The 18,865-nt window shown below is 41.2% G+C and overlaps 1 protein-coding gene across 3 annotated transcripts; it reads left to right on the top strand.

The window, feature by feature from the left end:
* The first annotated feature begins 988 nt into the window (after positions 1-988).
* Positions 989-18,486, top strand: LOC139161110 (pantetheinase-like). 3 transcript variants are annotated; one of them, XM_070739841.1, is made up of 8 exons: positions 989-1,047; positions 2,234-2,331; positions 2,422-2,552; positions 9,153-9,345; positions 11,498-11,792; positions 13,051-13,424; positions 15,856-16,026; positions 18,145-18,486. In XM_070739841.1, exons 2-8 carry the CDS (start codon positions 2,278-2,280, stop codon positions 18,262-18,264), a joined length of 1,338 nt encoding a protein of 445 aa, XP_070595942.1. In that variant the 5' UTR covers positions 989-1,047; positions 2,234-2,277; the 3' UTR covers positions 18,265-18,486. The 3 variants fall into 3 exon arrangements, with proteins under 3 accessions (XP_070595942.1, XP_070595932.1, XP_070595923.1); XM_070739831.1 differs by lacking the exon at positions 989-1,047 and adding an exon at positions 1,735-1,846; XM_070739822.1 differs by lacking the exon at positions 989-1,047 and having other exon boundaries at positions 2,096-2,331.
* Positions 18,487-18,865: the final 379 nt, after the last annotated feature.

Genomic DNA, 18,865 nt, shown 5'->3' with positions numbered 1-18,865 from the left:
ACCTCCTCCCTCAGCGCTGCCTCAGGGTGAACTTTGCACCCCGCCATGTGCCTCTGGGATGTGGGGGGAGGCTGACCACCCCTTTTCCCCCACATGGCGCCGATGCTGTTCCTGTGTGCGGGGTGTGTGTGTGTGTGAAGGAGCGGGCTGAGCAGCAGCAGCAGCGAGCAGAGCCTCGTTGAAGAGCAGAATAACGGCCGCTCTTCAACGGGAAACCAGCATGGGGGCGGTGCTGGGAAGGTGCTGCCTGCGGAGCCCAAGGGCGGCCAGGCCGGTCACAGACAACACAATGGGTACCACTTTGGTGGGAAGGTGATAACGTTCTGTTTGCCCTGGTGACATGCTGGCCAGACGAGCACAGAAGGAAAAAAGGAAAATATGTTTTTGTCAACGGAAATAATGAGAAGAAATGGTGGTGGGCAGTAATAGTTTTTTTTATTGTCCTTCCTTCTCCAATACCTCAGTATGATCCTTAATTACATTTAAAATAGGAAATAATTAAATAGTATGTTTTTATCCATAAATGCTTTAAATCATTTTTATCACTATCTAGAACTGAACTTTTATAACAATTAAAGAAAATTGAGCTACTTGTGGGTTCAATACAAAACCTTAAAATGTTACTGTGCTCCTCAACAAATAATCCTGTCTATCATTTGTCCTTTTTATGGCTATTCAAATAATGTGACTTAATCAACTGAAAAAGAGTCCAAGCACCTATTTGAAAACTTATCTTGGTTAGTAAGCCACTGCCACCCAGTCCCATGACATTTAAGCCATTCCTGGTCACATGATTATCAAGCCATTCCCACCTGGTCACATGGCCGACAAGCTACTCCAACCCGGTCACATGACCCTCAAGCCACACCTACAAAATAAGCCACACCCACAGTGTGGCAGTAAAAACTTTGGCAACCCATCACTGGTGGTGAGTAATATTTATTGCATTGAGTTACCTGCATGGATTGTCCCATGGCAAGTTGTCCCATGGTGTGTTGGCTGCAACAAGTTGTCCTGTGGCAAGATGGCCTCTCCGGATTTTCTTCAGTAAGTTGTCTCATTTTTCAAAAACAAAGCTCTCTCCAGAGTCACTTTTTTGGGAAGGCTGGGAGAGGTTAAGTCCCATTTAAGTTTAAGCAACAATAATTTTCATTTATCCAAAAGGGAAAAGTTACATTCATATTTAAATATGAAAGGAAGTTTAAGTGCCCCCTCCATTTACTGAAATCTAGTGTGTAGCTTAACAGAGCCCCCTATAATTAGTTAATTAATTATTGTCAAAAAATTATGGTATGATAATTTGTAGAAATAAAACATTAGAAAAGTAATGATGAAAAGTAATGATAGAAGATAATAGAATAGGAGGACAGGGACGGTAGGCATAATGGTGCACTTATGCACGCCCTTTACAGACCTCTTAGAAAGGGGGAGAGGTCAATTGTAGATAATCTATGGTTAAAGGTTTTGGGGTTAGGAGTAGAAACCACAGAGTCGGGTAAAGCATTCCAGGCGTTGATTACTCTATTGCTGAAGTCGTATTTTCTGCAGTCTATTTTAGAGCAGTCGACATTTAGTTACGTAATTAATCTATTATGTGCTTGTGTGTTGTTGCGGTTGAAGGTGAAGTAGTAACTAACTGGAAGGACGTTTTGGTATATGATTTTATGAACTATTGTTAAGTCGGAACGGAGACGACGGAGTTGTATTTTCCTATTATCTCTGGTAATTTTTTAGAAAAAGTTATGTTTCTGATCTGGTTGTGGAATACAAAATACTATAATTGGGTGAATGTTCCTACCAAGTGTCTTTGAAATCTGAATGGGGAATTTCCAAGTTGCTATGTCAGGTAGGTCAAATTAACTTCATTTCAGGAACTGAATGCTGTCTCTGTCTCTTATAATATGTTTCGTAATAAAGATAATTATACTTTCAGGAAGTTTGGGTACAAAGGATGTAATGTGGTAATCACTATGTTTAGTAAGATACTTTTCTAATAGAGTAGCTGGTGATGTAATAGGGAAATAGTCACTCACCAAATAACTCCATCCCTCCCTTCTTATTAAGCTAAACAGACCTCCCATTTGGTTTCAGTTTAAGCTAGAATTAGGCTCTGTAGGCATGATTGCCTTCCAGCCTCACTTTTGGGTTTTCTTCCTGACTGGGGTTATTCTTGGGGCCTCTGCTGTGGAAACATTCCTTGCTGCCATCTATGAACATGCCGTTATACTTACAGGACCCACCCCAAAACTTGTCTCTTCAGAAGAAGCCCTGAATTTGATGAATAGAAACCTAGACATCTTAGAAGAAGCCATTAAAACAGCTGCTGAACAGGTACAACACATATAGGCATAGTAAGTACCATCTTCTTTGTTCTTGGAAGCAATGTAATCTCTTGATTGAATTATTATTTTCTTTTTGTAGGGAGCCCGTATCATTGTGACTCCTGAAGATGGCATTTATGGGTGGGTCTTTACTCGGGAAACAATTTATCCTTATCTTGAAGATATACCAGATCCTGAAGTAAACTGGATTCCGTGCAATGATCCAGAAAGGTAATCTCATCAAATGTAAATAGAATCTCCTTGAGGGTGAAGAGTCATTTTGGCAAGTGTGATGGGTTGCATATAAATTTATATATAAATAAGTTTGATACACAAAGTAATATAATGAATCTCAGTTACTTACAAGCATACTTCTCCAATGCTGGCTGGGGAATTCTGGGAGTTGAAGTCCAGATATCTTCAAGTGGCCAAGGTTGGGAAACACTGTTATAATGAACTAACAGTGGGTTTTTCTAATACTGTCTGTACACAACAGTAATTCCAATTGGCATTTGTACAGCAGAGGCAGAATTATATGTTGCTGGATAATTAAGAACAGCAGAGGCAGAATTATATGTTGCTGGATAATTAAGAATAGCTACACAACTTTATTTACCTCATATATAAAATATTTTATTATGCTCTTCTTGGATTTTGTTTGAGTAAGATTGCACATGCAATTAGGAAATGCTGTTACAATGTGAGTTTTGCAAGTGATTCTCACTAAAATTTGATTTCTCATTTAAAAAAAATACTTTCTGTATTTAAATTTATTAAAGCTTGGTTCTTTGAGCAGTATGCTGCCATAATTAAACAAGTCTCTCACAGAAAATGTGCATACACATTTTTGCGTATTTCTTTTATTAGCTTATGTTTAGTATTACAGAGTTCTAAAAATATTGTACAGTGGAACCTCGACATACGAGCAGCTCTACTTACGAGCTACTCGAGATAAGAACTGGGAGGGGAGCGACATTTTTGTTCGCCTCCCGAGCTCACATTCGGGATACGAGCGCCAAGGAGCTGTCTCCTGAAGCCGAACGCTAACTTCCGCGTTCGGCTTCAGGAGACAGCTGCGAAGCGGTGCGCGTGTTTTAAAAGGTTGCAGCCGGCCTTGGGGGCTCGGGGGGGTGCTGGCAAGCCGCTTCGCAGCTGTCTCCTGAAGCCGAACACGGAAGTTAGCGTTCGGCTTCAGGAGACAGCTGCGAAGCGGCGCGCGTGTTTTAAAACGTCGCAGCCGGCCTGGGGGGCTTGCCAGCACCCCCCCGAGCCCCCCAGGCCGGCTGCGACGTTTTAAAACACCCGCCCCGCTTCGCAGCTGTCTCCTGAAGCCGAATGCTAACTTCCGCGTTCGGCTTCAGGAGACAGCTGCGAAGCGGCGCGCGTGTTTTAAAACGTCGCAGCCAGCCTGGGGGGCTTGCCAGCACCCCCGAGCCCCCCAGGCCAGCTGCGACGTTTTAAAACACCCGCCCCGCTTCGCAGCTGTCTCCTGAAGCCGAATGCTAACTTCCGCGTTCGGCTTCAGGAGACAGCTGCGAAGCGGCGCGCATGTTTTAAAACGTCGCAGCCGGCCTGGGGGGCTTGCCAGCACCCCCCGAGCCCCCCAGGCCAGCTGCGACGTTTTAAAACACCCGCCCCGCTTCGCAGCTGTCTCCTGAAGCCGAATGCTAACTTCCGCGTTCGGCTTCAGGAGACAGCTGCGAAGCGGCGCGCGTGTTTTAAAACGTCGCAGCCGGCCTGGGGGGCTTGCCAGCACCCCCCCGAGCCCCCCAGGCCAGCTGCGACGTTTTAAAACACCCGCCCCGCTTCGCAGCTGTCTCCTGAAGCCGAATGCTAACTTCCGCGTTCGGCTTCAGGAGACAGCTGCGAAGCGGCGCGGGTGTTTTAAAACATCGCAGCCAGCCTGGGGGGCTTGCCAGCACCCCCCCGAGCCCCCCAGGCCGGCTGCGACATTTTAAAACACGCGCGCCGCTTCGCAGCTGTCTCCTGAAGCTGAACGCTAACTTCCACGTTCGGCGGCAGCGGGTTTTTTTGTTGTTGCACGGATTAATTGACTTTACATTGTTTCCTATGGGAAACAATGTTTCGTCATACGAGCGTTCCGACTTACGAGCCTCCTTCCGGAACCAATTAGTCTCGTAAGTCGGGGTTCTACTGTATCAGGCTGAATTGAAAACCAGTTGCAAACTTGTCTGCCCCGATGTCTGTCACTAGATGGCACTAGGTGCAGTACTTAGAGTGCAGTACTGCAAGCTACTACAGCTGCCAGCAGTTTGGCAGACTGAATGTCAGTAGGCTCAAGATTGACTCAGCCTTCCATTCTTCCAAGGTCGGTAAAATGAGGACCCAGATTCTTGGGGGCAATATGCTTTCTCTCTGTAAACCACTTAGAGAGGGCTGTAAAGCATTGTGAGGCGGTATATAAATCTAAATGCTATTTCTATGCTCATATTTTAAATTCCTTAGTTTTCTGGACTTTTGTATATCTGAGAGCATAATTGTCTATAAAAATCAAACTAATTTCCTTTGGGGAAGTACTTCCCTGTCTGAATATGTATCTGACCCAGCCTGTAGACACCAGATCAAGAGTCCACTCAACTTCTGGACTGGCTTTGGGTTGAAACATGTGGATATTATCAGCAGAGATGTCAGCCCCATTAGGTATATCAGAGCATAAAATCAACTCCACAGGAAAGCTTAGGATACTTTGAGATTGGCTATAGCAATAGAATCTTGCAAATCTAATCAGCCTGCACCACTTCTTACACTCTGATGAAGTGTGGGGTATCTGTCTGTATAATTTCCAAATATCATCAGGACATTCTGATGAAAATATATTTCATCCCCTTTTGCCTAAGTAACAGCTTCTGCCTAGCTTCATCAAGATTATCTTCATTACTTTTTATACCACTGATTCAATCCAAACCAATAGGTAGCCTCTTCCAACAATTTTATGCAAAAGTTAGAAAGTATGGGGGATAGGGATCATCCCTGCAGTGCTGGGTTCACTGAGAGGATTTCTGTTCTCTCCCAAGCACCAGCTGCTGTTACTTACTTAGAATGGATCAGAATCATTATAGAAAAATACTCTTTCGTCCTAACTCTTGCAAACAATTCAAAAGGATCCAAGGTTCAGTAGAAACAAACCAGGAGTTGATTTAGAAAGGACATTTCTCCAGCTCAGGTCTTGGAAAATGTCATCTACCAGAGATGTCATCCACTAAAACAAGTGAACCTTTTTCCATCTGATGCCCTGATCTGTATTGTGATATATAAAGAGTCTGGAAATTTATTCCCTTTAGGGCCTCCTGTACTTCAAGCGCTACCACCTTCCCAACAGCCTTTCCTAGAAAAAAGTAGGGTGGAGGTAGGATGGTAATTGTCCAGAATAGCTGAACTCTGCAGCAACGGTCAATGCAGGAGTTGATTCTACACTGCTCAAAAAAAATAAAGGGAACAATTAAACAACACAATATAACTCCAAGTAAATCAAACTTCTGTAAAATCAAACTGTCCACTTAGGAAGCAATACTGATTGACAATCAATTTCACATGCTGTTGTGCACATTCAACTTTGTACAGAACAAAATATTCAATGAAAAGATTTCATTCATTCAGATCTAGGATGTGTTATTTGTGTGTTCCCTTTATTTTTTTGAGCAGTATACTTACCTTCCCTACCGGTTTGCATCGCATCGGAAGTACGAGACATCACATACACCACATTGCATAAATGACCCTCTACACATATGCAGAAGCCCCTGCGCATGTGCAGAGGGTAATTTGCAAGCCATTTTCAAGGATTGGTTCGGGGGCATGGCCAGCCAGCCATCGCTGCCAGTTCAGTGAGTGGGGGCAAATTTCTGCCACCGGTTCAAGACAATTGGTCTGAACCGGCAGCAACCCACCACCGGGCCAACCCACTGCCAACTTCAAGGTGATAAGTATATGATCCCCTCTCCTAACGAGCTATCGATGCCTCTGTCTCCAAGCCAGAGGTACCAGAGCTCACAAGAGAACACTCTACCTGCCTCATCAGAGTTCACAGGGCAAAACAAATCCCTACGCAGTTCAAGAATTCCGTGAATCTGAGTCACTTTATTAATAAAAGGCCACAGTGACCCAACAGCAGACACTCCCTGTTTCGCACGGCCAGTCACTTACAGGCAGTGATGTGCTGCTGAATATTTAAGAACCAGTTCTGCTGGCTTCATTGCCATTGCTAAACCCCTAACCGTGAAACAGCTGATTGGCACACTAGGCGTGGTGTTATCACTTGTCTCAAAAGAAAAATTCCAGATACAAATAAGCTTCAGCACACCACTGTTACAATCCAAGCTATATGGCATCAGTAAAACTAAATCTTCCAAACCAAAACTTCTTAGATGAGAAGTGAAACATCTTCAAAAGAAAAAACAAACCCAGTGAGCCGCTCCGAATCTCCGGAGAGGGGAGGCATACAAATCTAATATAAATAGATAGATAGATAGATAGATAGATAGATAGATAGATAGATAGATAGATAGATAGTAAATAAAATAAACGAATCTAATAAATAAAAAAATAAAAAAATAAAAAATAAAAAAACAAAGACAACCCCACCCCCCAGCTTGTCACCATTTTGTCATTTACAGGGAAATGTTTAATTGATAATATTAAGTAAAATGTTGCCCTCAATTGATATGAGTAACTGAATCTCAACAGTTTGAACTCAATCTGTATAGTCTGGAGGACAGAAGGAAAAGGGGGGACATGATCGAAACATTTAAATATGTTAAAGGGTTAAATAAGGTTCAGGAGGGAAGTGTTTTTAATAGGAAAGTGAACACAAGAACAAGGGGACACAATCTGAAGTTAGTTGGGGGAAAGATCAAAAGCAACGTGAGAAAATATTATTTCACTGAAAGAGTAGTAGATCCTTGGAACAAACTTCCAGCAGACGTGGTTGGTAAATCCACAGTAACTGAATTTAAACATGCCTAGGATAAACATACTGTATATCCATCCTAAGGTAAAACACAGGAACTAGTATAAGGGCAGACTAGATGGACCATGAGGTCTTTTTCTGCCGTCAGTCTTCTATGTTTCTATGTTTGGATGAATGAAGCAAGGCCACAGCCAGGGCTGTCTTAGGGCTGTCAGGAAGGTTATATAGTTAACTCTAGAATTCTGGTCAGCTGTGACCTAACCAGAGGTCAAGTCTCACCCAGAAGAATGGGTCTTGTAATTCTCAGAATTCCTCCATCAGGACAGCCTGAATAGAAATTCTCAGAATTGCCAAGCTAAAACTACCAGCAAATTAATGCAATATTCTGCCCATTTAAAGATCATGATGAGAGTTTTAGTAGTATGTAGAATAATGTATACACCGCAAAAGAATATACAAACCCCAATCTTGATATATGTTATGAAGACACAAACAGTTATGCAAAATATGAATCAACCACAAGTAATAAATGTGCCTCTTATTTTGGGGTCACTTTTCTAGCCACCATTGATATATTGAGACAAATTCACCAAGAAAAATTCATTGTGTGTCCAATCACACTTGGCCAATAAAAAAAATATATTCTGTTCTATTTTATTGATAGTAAGATGTCTATATATCATTTTGCTTAAGATTTCCTGGAAAATATGATATTCATTTGTTCTTATGCAAAAAAAGAAAAGATCTCTTTAAGGTTGTTAATACTTCTGAACAATGGGATATGCAGAATGAGAGGTTTTCCTCCAAATGAAGACCAGCAATTGCATGACACAAGCTCCAATCATGTGATCTAGGCATGCAATATTAAGATGCAAAAGGGCAAAATGTGCACCATGATAATACAATGCTGTTTTCATAATTTATGATAAATTATGAAAACAGCATTGTATCATCATGTGTTGTGGTTGGCTCTGGCCCAGCTCCTGCCCCAGGGAATGTGGAGGTGGATGCAGGGGAAACTTCAACATGTCATAGGCCTGTGTTATTGCCGACAGAGTCAGATCAGAGTTTAATTTCCTTGGACGAAAAAGAAGGTGGGAGTGACTTGGAAGAGGGCTTGGCACACAGCCCAGGCAGTCAATCTCCCTTAACTTCCATTGATTCGGATGAAGATGTCTTGGAGCCACTCAAGCGCAGAATTATGGCCACTTGTGTTTGGGTGGGGCTCCAGTAATTAGGGCTGCTGCTATAAATAGCAGCGTGTGGGTTTGGCCGTTGTGGAAGAGTATCTGATCGCAGTTCTTCAGGAATCCTGTGTTGCTGTTTTCTGGACTTTGTTGATTTTTCACACCTTTGAAACTAAAGCAGAGCAACGTGTGTGTGTGTGTCACTTCCTTGGAAGAAGAAGGGGTGTGAAGTTTCTTCACAGCTGCTAGCTAAGTACTTAATGACTGCTTAAGGGAAATTGTACAGACTACCCGGTTGTTTTGGGACAAGTGCTCTTTGCAATACAAAAAGAGTGCTTAGTGTCAGGCCCAAGGTTAATATGTAAATTCAAAGGCTGGCCTGACACTTAGTTTATTTTGAATTTTGTGATAACATTGTTTTGAATTTTCAAAAGTGTGTGTGTCTGAGATTTGTACCCTTGAATTATCGGGAGGCTCCTACCAGAGAGTCCGGCAGAACAATCATGGTGCACATTTTGCCCTTTTGCATCTTGCTATTGCTGACTTCTCCCATCTGCTGCTTCTGAATCAACCAGCATTTAAATTCCTTCCTCCCTCCCTCCCTTCCTTATCCCAGCTAGGCAAGAATGCATTTACCTATTTGTGCACTGTGGCTCGATCTACCAGATTTCTAGATCCATACTACCTTTCTCATTCAATTCTTCCTTTCCATTTTAGGTTTGGATTTAACCCAGTGCAGAAAAGGCTCAGTTGCATGGCAAAGGATTATGGCATCTATGTTGTTGCCAACATGGGTGACAAGAAACTGTGCAACTCCAGTGATCCTAAGTGTCCCAGGGATGGTCGCTATCAGTACAATACCAATGTTGTTTATGATTCAGAAGGAAAGTTTCTAGCCCGTTATCACAAGGTAACTATTATTAGAGTGACTAATACAGGCTTCAAATGTTGTAATGTCCATTAGTTGCCGTCTAAACATGGTAGCCCTATCAGGCAGACAGTCATCTGTGTAAACATGGTACAAGATATAAAGTAATGCCGATGTATTTGAATTAAAAGAAACATACTCTCACCTGACCTTTCCATAAAAGCTTCAAGGAGCAAGGATTGATCCAGGGGCTACTTTATTTATTTATTTTTATTTTTATTTTTATTTTTATTTATTTATTTTTTTATTTTTATTTATTTGCCAAGTAATATACATAGATATAATATACATAGATATAACATAGTTTACATACATAAGATGAGTACTGATAAGAGGGAACATTAAGACAGGGATGGTAAGCACTCTGGTGCACTTATCCACGCCCCTTACTGGCCTCTTAGGAATCAGGTGGGGTCAATAGTGGACAGTCTAAGGATAAAGTTTGGGGGATTAGGTGATGAAACCATAGAGCAGTGATGGCGAAACTATGGCACAGGTGCCACAGGTGGCACGTGGAGCCATATCTGCTGGCACATGAACCATTGCCCTAGCTCAGGTCCAACATGCATATGTGTGCCAGCTAGCTGATTTTTGGCTTCCAGAGAGCCTCCAGAGAACATAAGAACATAAGAAGAGCCATGCTGAATCAGGCCAAACCCATCGAGTCCAGCATTCTGTGTCACACACTGTGTCACACAAGATCCTTGGGGATCTTGAGCAGAAAGAGAAGGCAAGATTCTCCTTTTCTCCTGACCCCCAACAAATGGTACTCAAGGGAATCCTGCCTGCTTCAACCAACATAGAGGCGGCACATGGACATCTGTTTCAATAACCACCGATACACTTGGCATCCATGAATCTGTCTAATCCTGCCTTGAAGCTATCAAGGCTGACAGCTGTCATGACCTCTTCTGGAAGTGGATTCCATAAACCAACGACCCTCTGGGTGAAGAAATATTTCTCTTGATTTGTCCTCACTTTCTTACCTATGAGCTTTAGGGAGTGCCCCCTTGTCCTAGTATTGTGTGATAAAGAAAATATTTTTTCTCTATCCACCTTTTCTACCCCATGTATGATTTTATACACTTCAATCAACTCACCCCTTAAATGCCATCTTTCAAGGCTGAAGAGACCAAGGCGTTGCAACCTGGTATGCAAATGGGAGGTGCTCCATTTCCTTTATCATTCTTGTTGCTCTTTTTTCCACCTTTTCCAGTTCCATTATATTCTTCTTGAGGTGCGGTGACCAGAGGGATGGGGGAGGGCGTTTTTACCATCTCCTGGCTCCAGGGAAGCCTTTGGAGCCTGGGGAGGGCAAAACACGAGCCTACTGACCCACCAGAAATTGGGAAACAGGCCATTTCTGGCCTCCAGGGGGCCTCCGGGAGTTGGGGAGGGAAGCTGTTTTCACCCTCCTCAGGCATTGAATTATGGGTGTGGGCACTTGCACATGCACGATAGCGTGCACACATGCTCTTTAGGCATCCGAGGAAAAAAAGGTTCACCATCACTGCCATAGAGTCAGATAGTGAGTTCCAGGCATTAACCACTCTGTTGCTAAAGTCGTATTTTCTACAGTCAAGTTTGGGGCCGTTTACTTTGAGTTTGTATCTGTTGTGTGCTCGTGTATTGTTGTGGTTGAAGCTGAAAAAGTTGTTGACAGGAAGGACGTTGTGGCAGATAATTTTATGTTATGCTTAGGTCATGCTGAAGGCGATGTAGTTCTAAGCTTTCTAAGCCCAGGATTTTGAGTCTGATTGCATAAGGTATTCTGTTTTGAGTAGAGAAGTGGAGGGCTCTTCTCCTAAGTATCTCTGGATACTTTCTAATATATTTATGTCCGATATGCAATGTGGGTTCCATACAGATGAGCTATATTCAAGGATTGGTCTGGTGATGAAACACTCAGTGGTTAACATCTTTGTTTTGAAAATATAAAATCAAGTTATTATCAAGACCTTAGTTTTCACTGATCGTTCCTTTTATAAACATTGTAAAGGAAAGCGGTAAAGAACAAATATCTACTAGAAAAGCAGCATCACATGTGTTCGTCAATGTTTTAATAGGAATATTTTTCTTCTAATGATATAAATTGTCTTTCTGTCTCCCCACCCCTTTCCCTTTTTATGAACAGTACAACCTTTTTGCTTCAGAAATTCACTTCGATTTTGCGAAGGAGCCACAGTTTGTCAATTTCAACACCTCCTTTGGGAAGTTTGGCGTCTTCACTTGTGCTGATATGCTTAACTTTCGTGAACCTGCCATCTCATTGGTGGAAAAATTCAAGGTGGACACCATCCTTTTTCCAACCGCTTGGTTAAATACTCTACCCCTTTTGTCTGCTGTTCAATATTACTCAGCCTGGGCAATGGGGATGCGTGTGAATGTCCTTGCGGCTAATATACACAAACCCCGCTTGGACATTACTGGTAATTATGATCTTTATATGCTTGGTTTAAAATTAGATCTTAATATGCGTAATACATATAAATGAATACGTACTAACAACTGGCTTTACACTTCGCAGAAAATCATAAGGTGGTTTCTTTGCCTTACTTTACATGTTGTGTGCATTGGGTTGTAATGCTTTGGAAGCATAGAAACAGAAACATAGAAGTCTGACGGCAGAAAAAGACCTCATGGTCCATCTAGTCTGCCCTTATACTATTTTCTGTATTTTATCTTAGGATGGATATATGTTTATCCCAGGCATGTTTAAATTCAGTTACTGTGGATTTATCTACCACGTCTGCTGGAAGTTTGTTCCAAGGATCTACTACTCTTTCAGTGAAATAATATTTTCTCATGTTGCTTTTGATCTTTCCCCCAACTAACTTCAGATTGTGTCCCCTTGTTCTTGTGTTCACTTTCCTATTAAAAACACTTCCCTCCTGAACCTTATTTAACACTTTAACATATTTAAATGTTTCGATCATGTCCCCCCTTTTCCTTCTGTCCTCCAGATTGAGTTCATTAAGTCTTTCCTGATACATTTTATGCTTAAGACCTTCCACCATTCTTGTAGCCCGTCTTTGGACCCGTTCAATTTTGTCAATATCTTTTTGTAGGTGAGGTCTCCAGAACTGAACACAGTATTCCAAATGTGGTCTCACCAGCGCTCTATATAAGGGGATCACAATCTCCCTCTTCCTGCTTGCTATACCTCTAACTATGCATCCAAGCATCCTACTTGCTTTTCCTACCGCCCGACCACACTGCTCACCCATTTTGAGACTGTCAGAAATCACTACCCCTAAATCCTTCTCTTCTGAAGTTTTTGCTAACACAGAACTGCCAATGCAATACTCAGATTGAGGATTCCTTTTCCCCAAGTGCATTATTTTACATTTGGAAACATTAAACTGCAGTTTCCATTGCTTTGACCATTTATCTAGTAAAACTAAATCATTTACCATATTACAGACCCCTCCAGGAATATCAACCCTATTGCACACTTTTATTCATGACTTAGCATTCACTCACATTATGAATTCATCCATGTTCAAAATCCAGGCCTCTTGTATTTATCCCCCAAAGGTTGAATCTGGGTTTGTTTCTGGCTCAGCAAAATTTTCATAGGCCAGTTCTAGCAAGAACTTGACAAGCTGCATTCCAAATAACTTCTTTACCGTTGTGATCTACTGGTAGAACAATGAACAGATCTGTCCATCTCCTTTGTCTTCACAGGGAGCGGCATTTTTACACCCAATGGCCCGAAGGCCTATAACTTTGATATGGAAAGCCAGAATGGCAAACTCTTGCTTGCAGAAATTGAGGCACGTCCCCGTCTTTCTCCCACCTACCCTCCACCTTTCAACTGGAGCTTGTATGCATTGGGGCTTCAACATTTCTCACCAGAGAGCCCAGTATTTCACAGCGACATCTATTTTGATAATTTCACCTTTACAGGATTATTGCATGAGGCAGGAAACTATACCGTCTGTCAGAAAAACCTCTGCTGTTATTTGAATTACAGTATGGCCGAGAAGCAAGAGGATGAATTTTATGCTCTGGGTGTTTTTGATGGCCTTCATGTGATTGAAGGAGAATACTATTTGCAGGTAAAGCATTCACTGACGCATGATGGGTTGTGGGAGTTTCATGTATGGAAGGGAGAAGAGCAGAGATCCATATCTGAACTGGACCAGAACATTGTTCTGACTAAGGCATATCATCAACAATTAGATTTCCAGTTAAGCTGTCCTTCTTACCTAAGGTGATCAGACGTCCTGCTTTTGATGGGACAGTCCCATTTTTAGGCAATTTGTCCCGCGTCCCACGGTGTTTTCAAAAAGTCCCAATTTTTTTAAAATGGGACGTCTGGTCACCTTAAGTGAAGGAGAAGGTTCGGGCCAATCTGTGGCAGCCGGAAGTCTGGCTGCGAGGAGGCAGCTCCAGGCATGCCCCCGAGCGAGACTGATGCCAAACAGCTCTTCCCAGCACCACAGATGGAGTGGCGTGGACTGGTGGCTCTGGCTCCCCCTCGTTCGGTTCCTGCCTCCTCCACCGGCACCAATCTCAGGAACAACTGATCCGACCGCCGAGGTTTCCCCCCCCCCCCCTATCTCCCAGCGATTGTTTTGCCTAAGCAAGCTGGTTTCATGCCCCGGTTGAAGCCTGTGTGAGTTTGGGTTCACGCTGCCGTCCATCCGTCTGTGTCCCCCCTCCCCCTGGAATGGTGTCCCGCTTTGCTGAGGTAATAATCTGGTCACTTTATTCTTACTAGAATCTTTTACCATAGTCAAAGGCATCAGGCTATTTAGAAAGTTAGCAAAAGCCACATGGCATATACGTAAATAGCTTTGACATTCAGTATCAGATGCCTGAAACATCTGCTTCATTGCCTCAGGGTATGGCTGACCTCAGTAAAATACTTTCTACTGAATGGAAGGTGAAAAAACTTTCTATGATAAAGTACTTTCTATAAATTGAAGGGGGAAACAACTTTCTGCGTGATCAGGGCTATATACGCACAAATAACATTCTCCCCAAAAGGACTATTCTTCCATCTTTTCTTCATATTTATTTATTTACCAAATTTGTATAGCTGCCAAAACTGACCTTTTTTGGCATATAACAATCAGATGAAAACCATACATACATTAAGAAATAGTGTGTGTGTGTCACACACAAACACACACACGCATTAAGAAATGAATAGTATAAAAACAAATATAAAAATCCTCAATGCAAACCAAGGATAAAAATGATTACCTCAACAATGGAACCATTTTTTTTGCCCAGTATACTGGAAAAACTTATACTGGAACAATGGAACCATTTAAGCAAATCTCTGGTTCCCTGGGAGCCTCAGGGCTGATGACATTCATTAGGTCTTGAGGACTTTCTGAAATGATGCACTGGGCTGATATAATTGGGAAGAGGTGGTCCCTCTGATGACCAGGTCCCAGGCCAAGGTGGGCTTTAAAGATTAAGACCAACACCTTGAAATGCACCTGGAAATAAACTGGCTACCAATGCAGCTCACAGACATGAGGTGTAACCAGGGATGGGCTCCTATGGGTACGGTCAGGTACATAGAACCGGTAGAAAAATTTTGGTAGATACGCAGAACAGGTAGAAAAAAATTGACATTTTCTTCCATTTCTAGGGTCTGGGTATGTTTTTCCTATTGCAGTAAATGAGGTTGAATGTGTATAATTTTAGAAGAGTTTACACATACAGTTTATATGGTAGATAATGTATATTTTTGTGTACCTGTGTGTAATATGTATGTACACATATGGCATATATACATAGAATTAAATAGTATATTTTGGATGTTCAGTAATAGTAAATAGATAGAGAAATTGTATCTCTTTGAGGTGAGGAGAGGTCAGGCACCCTAACCCTAACCCAAACCCTTGACATGAGTGACGTCAAGTCATCCACCTTTAAGCCAGTCACATGACCTTTGAGCCACCCCTGGTCACATGATTGTCAAGCCACTCCCACCTGGTCCCATGGCTGGTAAGTCACACCCACAAAATAAGCCATATGTACTAAAATTTTGGCAGCCCTTCACTGGCTGTAACATGTGTTGTTCTGGAAATACACATATTTTAGTTATAGCCATTCTATGAGATGATTATAAAAGAGTGATGTATGACAGTTCTCATAGAACAATCCTTTTCTAGGGAAAGGGCTGAATTTTTTTTAAAATGAATTATTCCTAATAGCTTCATTATATCTCAATATATACTTATTATATTGGTGTCAAATGGTGTCTTTTCCTCTTTGCTCTTTTACTCTTTTCCTTTTAATTTTTACAACCACTTGAACATAGACTGTCCTATATTGCTTGAGGTTATATGAATATCTCTGGGAATCTTCCCAACTGAAGAAATGGAAGTAAAAATAATGTCAATGCATTAGTATTTAGTGGTAGTGTAGGTGGTTCCAACTGCTGGGGACAACATAGTCTGTTTTTCCTATAATTCTGGATGACCTGATTTTCCATATAAGCCTTTTTTTTGTCTCCTCTGATTGTAGATCTGCACACTCCTGAAGTGTAATGGCACAGAACCGAAATCATGTGGCCAGCGAGTTGATACTGCTGCTACCAGGTTCAATTTCTTTTCCCTCAGCGGTTCATTTAGCACTAATCATGTGTTTCCTGAAGTGCTGCTCAGTGGGACCCAACTGGCTCCTGGAGAATTTAAGGTAAGTTTCAAACTTCAGAAACCTGACAAAGGCAATATCCCTCAGGTCTCTGCTTAAGTCAATCCAAGCCAGGTATTACATGTGAGAAGAGGCAGGGCAGCCTGCAAACCTCCTTTGAGTTTGTCTCTGCTCTAGTCTCCATGTCCTTGGATCAAGTGGGGGAGGTAGCTGTTCTTCATCGGAGGGATCCGCTGCCTTTCATCACCACTGCCTATCTGCAGTTGATCCTCTCCCATGCCAGTGGGGGCAGGCAGCTCTTGTCTAGTCAACCCACCTCCCCTAATACTTGAAGGGTCTGGGACAGCATCGCCTCTTCAAACATTCCAGAGGATATGTGTCATCCTTACGGGATGGTCCTGGTTCCAACTCCTCTTTCTCCTCTGAATTGGGATCCAATGGGGACATGACAGTGGTAAGTGAGGAGCAACTTTTGCTAGAAGGAGTGAGGGTTTCATGTTAAGTAGCATACATTAGACTGGACTAGAACACTGACCTCCCTTGCCTCTTCTCTATGGTTGTATACTAAATTATTCAGCCACGAAAGACAAATTGAGTCCCTATGTTCTTAATTTCTAAGCTTATAATAAAGAGAGTGTTTGGCTGTGTCCTGCTAGAGGACACTTTTGTTGCCATCTAGGGTTCATATTATATACTGCTAAAAAAAAATAAACAAATGGAACACTCAAAGAACACATCCTAGATCTGAATGAATGAAATGTTCTCATTGAATAGTTTGTTCTGTACAACGCTGAATGTGCACAACAGCATGTGGAATTGATTGTCAATCAGTGTTGCTTCCTAAGTGGACAGTTTGATTTCACAGAAGTTTGATTTTCTTGGAGTTATATTGTGTCCCCCCCCTTTTTTTTGTGAGCAGTGTAGTTTAAGCCTATACAGAGAATCAAACAATAAACCTCTCAAGTCTGGCTTCATATTTGAACTGAGTTCTAACCTTTGTCCACAATGGGCTTATATTGTAATTTGTGACAAAACATATCTGCTGTCAGGATCTGCTTCGCTCAGAATTTAGGAAAGTAAAACTCAGAGTCCATTTTGAACTTCAAAGAGCACTTTTACTAAATCAGAAGTGAATGCAATGAAAGAACTAAACAATGTCATTTGGCGGGTCCCAGGGGAAGAGCCTTCTCTGTGGCGGCCCCGACCCTCTGGAACCAGCTTCCCCCTGAGATTAGAACTGCCCCCACCCTCTTTGCCTTCCGCAAACTCCTTAAAACCCACCTCTGCCGTCAGGCATGGGGGAACTGAAATATCTTCCCCAGGCCTATACTGTTTATGTATGGTGTGTTGTGTGCATGTTTTTTTAAAACTATGGGTTTTTAGCTTTCTAATTATTGAATTTGTATTATATATTGTTTTCTGTTACTGTTGTGAGCTGCCCCGAGTCTGTGGAGAGGGATGGCATACAAATTAAATAAATAAATAAATAAATAAATAAATAAATAAATAAACAAACAAACAAACAAACAAATAAATAAATAAATTTAAAATAAAATAAAATAAAATATAAAATATAAAATAAAATAAATAAAATAAAATAATAAAATAATAAAATAAATAAATAAAATAAAATAAAATAAAATAAAATAAAATAAATAAAATAAAATAAAATAAAATAAAATAAAATAAAATAAAATAAAATAAAATAAAATAAAATAATAAAATAAATAAAATAAAATAAAATAAAATAAAATAAAATAAAATAAAATAAAATAAAATAAAATAAAATAAAATAAAATAAAATAAAATAAAATAAAATAAAATAAAATAAAATAATAAAATAAAAGCAAAGTCTGAAGAAAAAGGCATGCAAGATACAGTACCTATTACAAAGTAACCATTTCCAGTCCATTTCCCCTGCAAGATACTAACCAGATGTTATCTTTATTTCGAACAGGCAACAGTATAGATTGATGAAATTGGATGGTTTTGCAACTCAGATAGCAAGCTGCATAAGGCAACAAATAAATAAATAATCATGATTGGAAGCTGCTGGGCTTAATTTTTAGTGATTAAGCTATCTGTATTCTCAAGCACATTCCTTCCACAATAAAAGTTTTCGTATGTAATTTTTCAATGTATACTTTTTTTTGCCTCCAGGTTTTGCCCGATGGACAGATGATAAGTGAAAAAGGCCTGTCAAAACCACTTTTAGTGGCAGCTCTTTTTGGAAGATGGTATGAAAAAGACTCTCCCCATACTACCTCCACTGCACCATGAACCAGGCCTTCATGATTTCCTTTCCTTTCATGTGGACAATATTCTGTGCTTTGGAAATATTAGCCCTGGCATAGAAATTATGTCTATTTTTTTAAATAGTTGTGGTAGCTAAATAGTTTGGTATTGAGGAAAGCTGATGAAATTTATTCCTGGGTGTAATCTACATAGCCAGTTCCATGTTCTTGCAAAAACACATTTTATAATAAACTGTTTGCTGGTTCACTTCATGACTCTGAAAGTTTTTGACTGGTGAGTCTGTTTCTTGCACTCCTTTTTAAATTTAGGAAATCATGTTTTTCCTTTAAACCAAAACCATTTATTTTAATGTGCAAAAGTTAGCCCTTTTGGCAGGGGTGGGTTCCAATGTTTTTTTACTACCATTCTGTGGGCCTGGCTTGATGGCCATGTGACTGAGCAGAAGTGAGTGGGAGTGGCTTTGCAGTCATGTGACTGGGTCCGGTGGCTTGGGGATCATGTGACTAGGTGGTCATGTGCCTGGGTGGGCATGGCCAATTTGACATCACCCATGTAAAGAGCTAGGGTACCTGGCCTCTTCTCACCTCAAAGGCCTCAATGAGATACAATTTCCCTGTCTATTTAC

The sequence above is a fragment of the Erythrolamprus reginae genome, chromosome 1, assembly GCF_031021105.1.
Source record: "Erythrolamprus reginae isolate rEryReg1 chromosome 1, rEryReg1.hap1, whole genome shotgun sequence".
NCBI lineage: Eukaryota > Metazoa > Chordata > Lepidosauria > Squamata > Dipsadidae > Erythrolamprus > Erythrolamprus reginae.
This window is presented reverse-complemented; position numbering and strand designations above follow the sequence as displayed.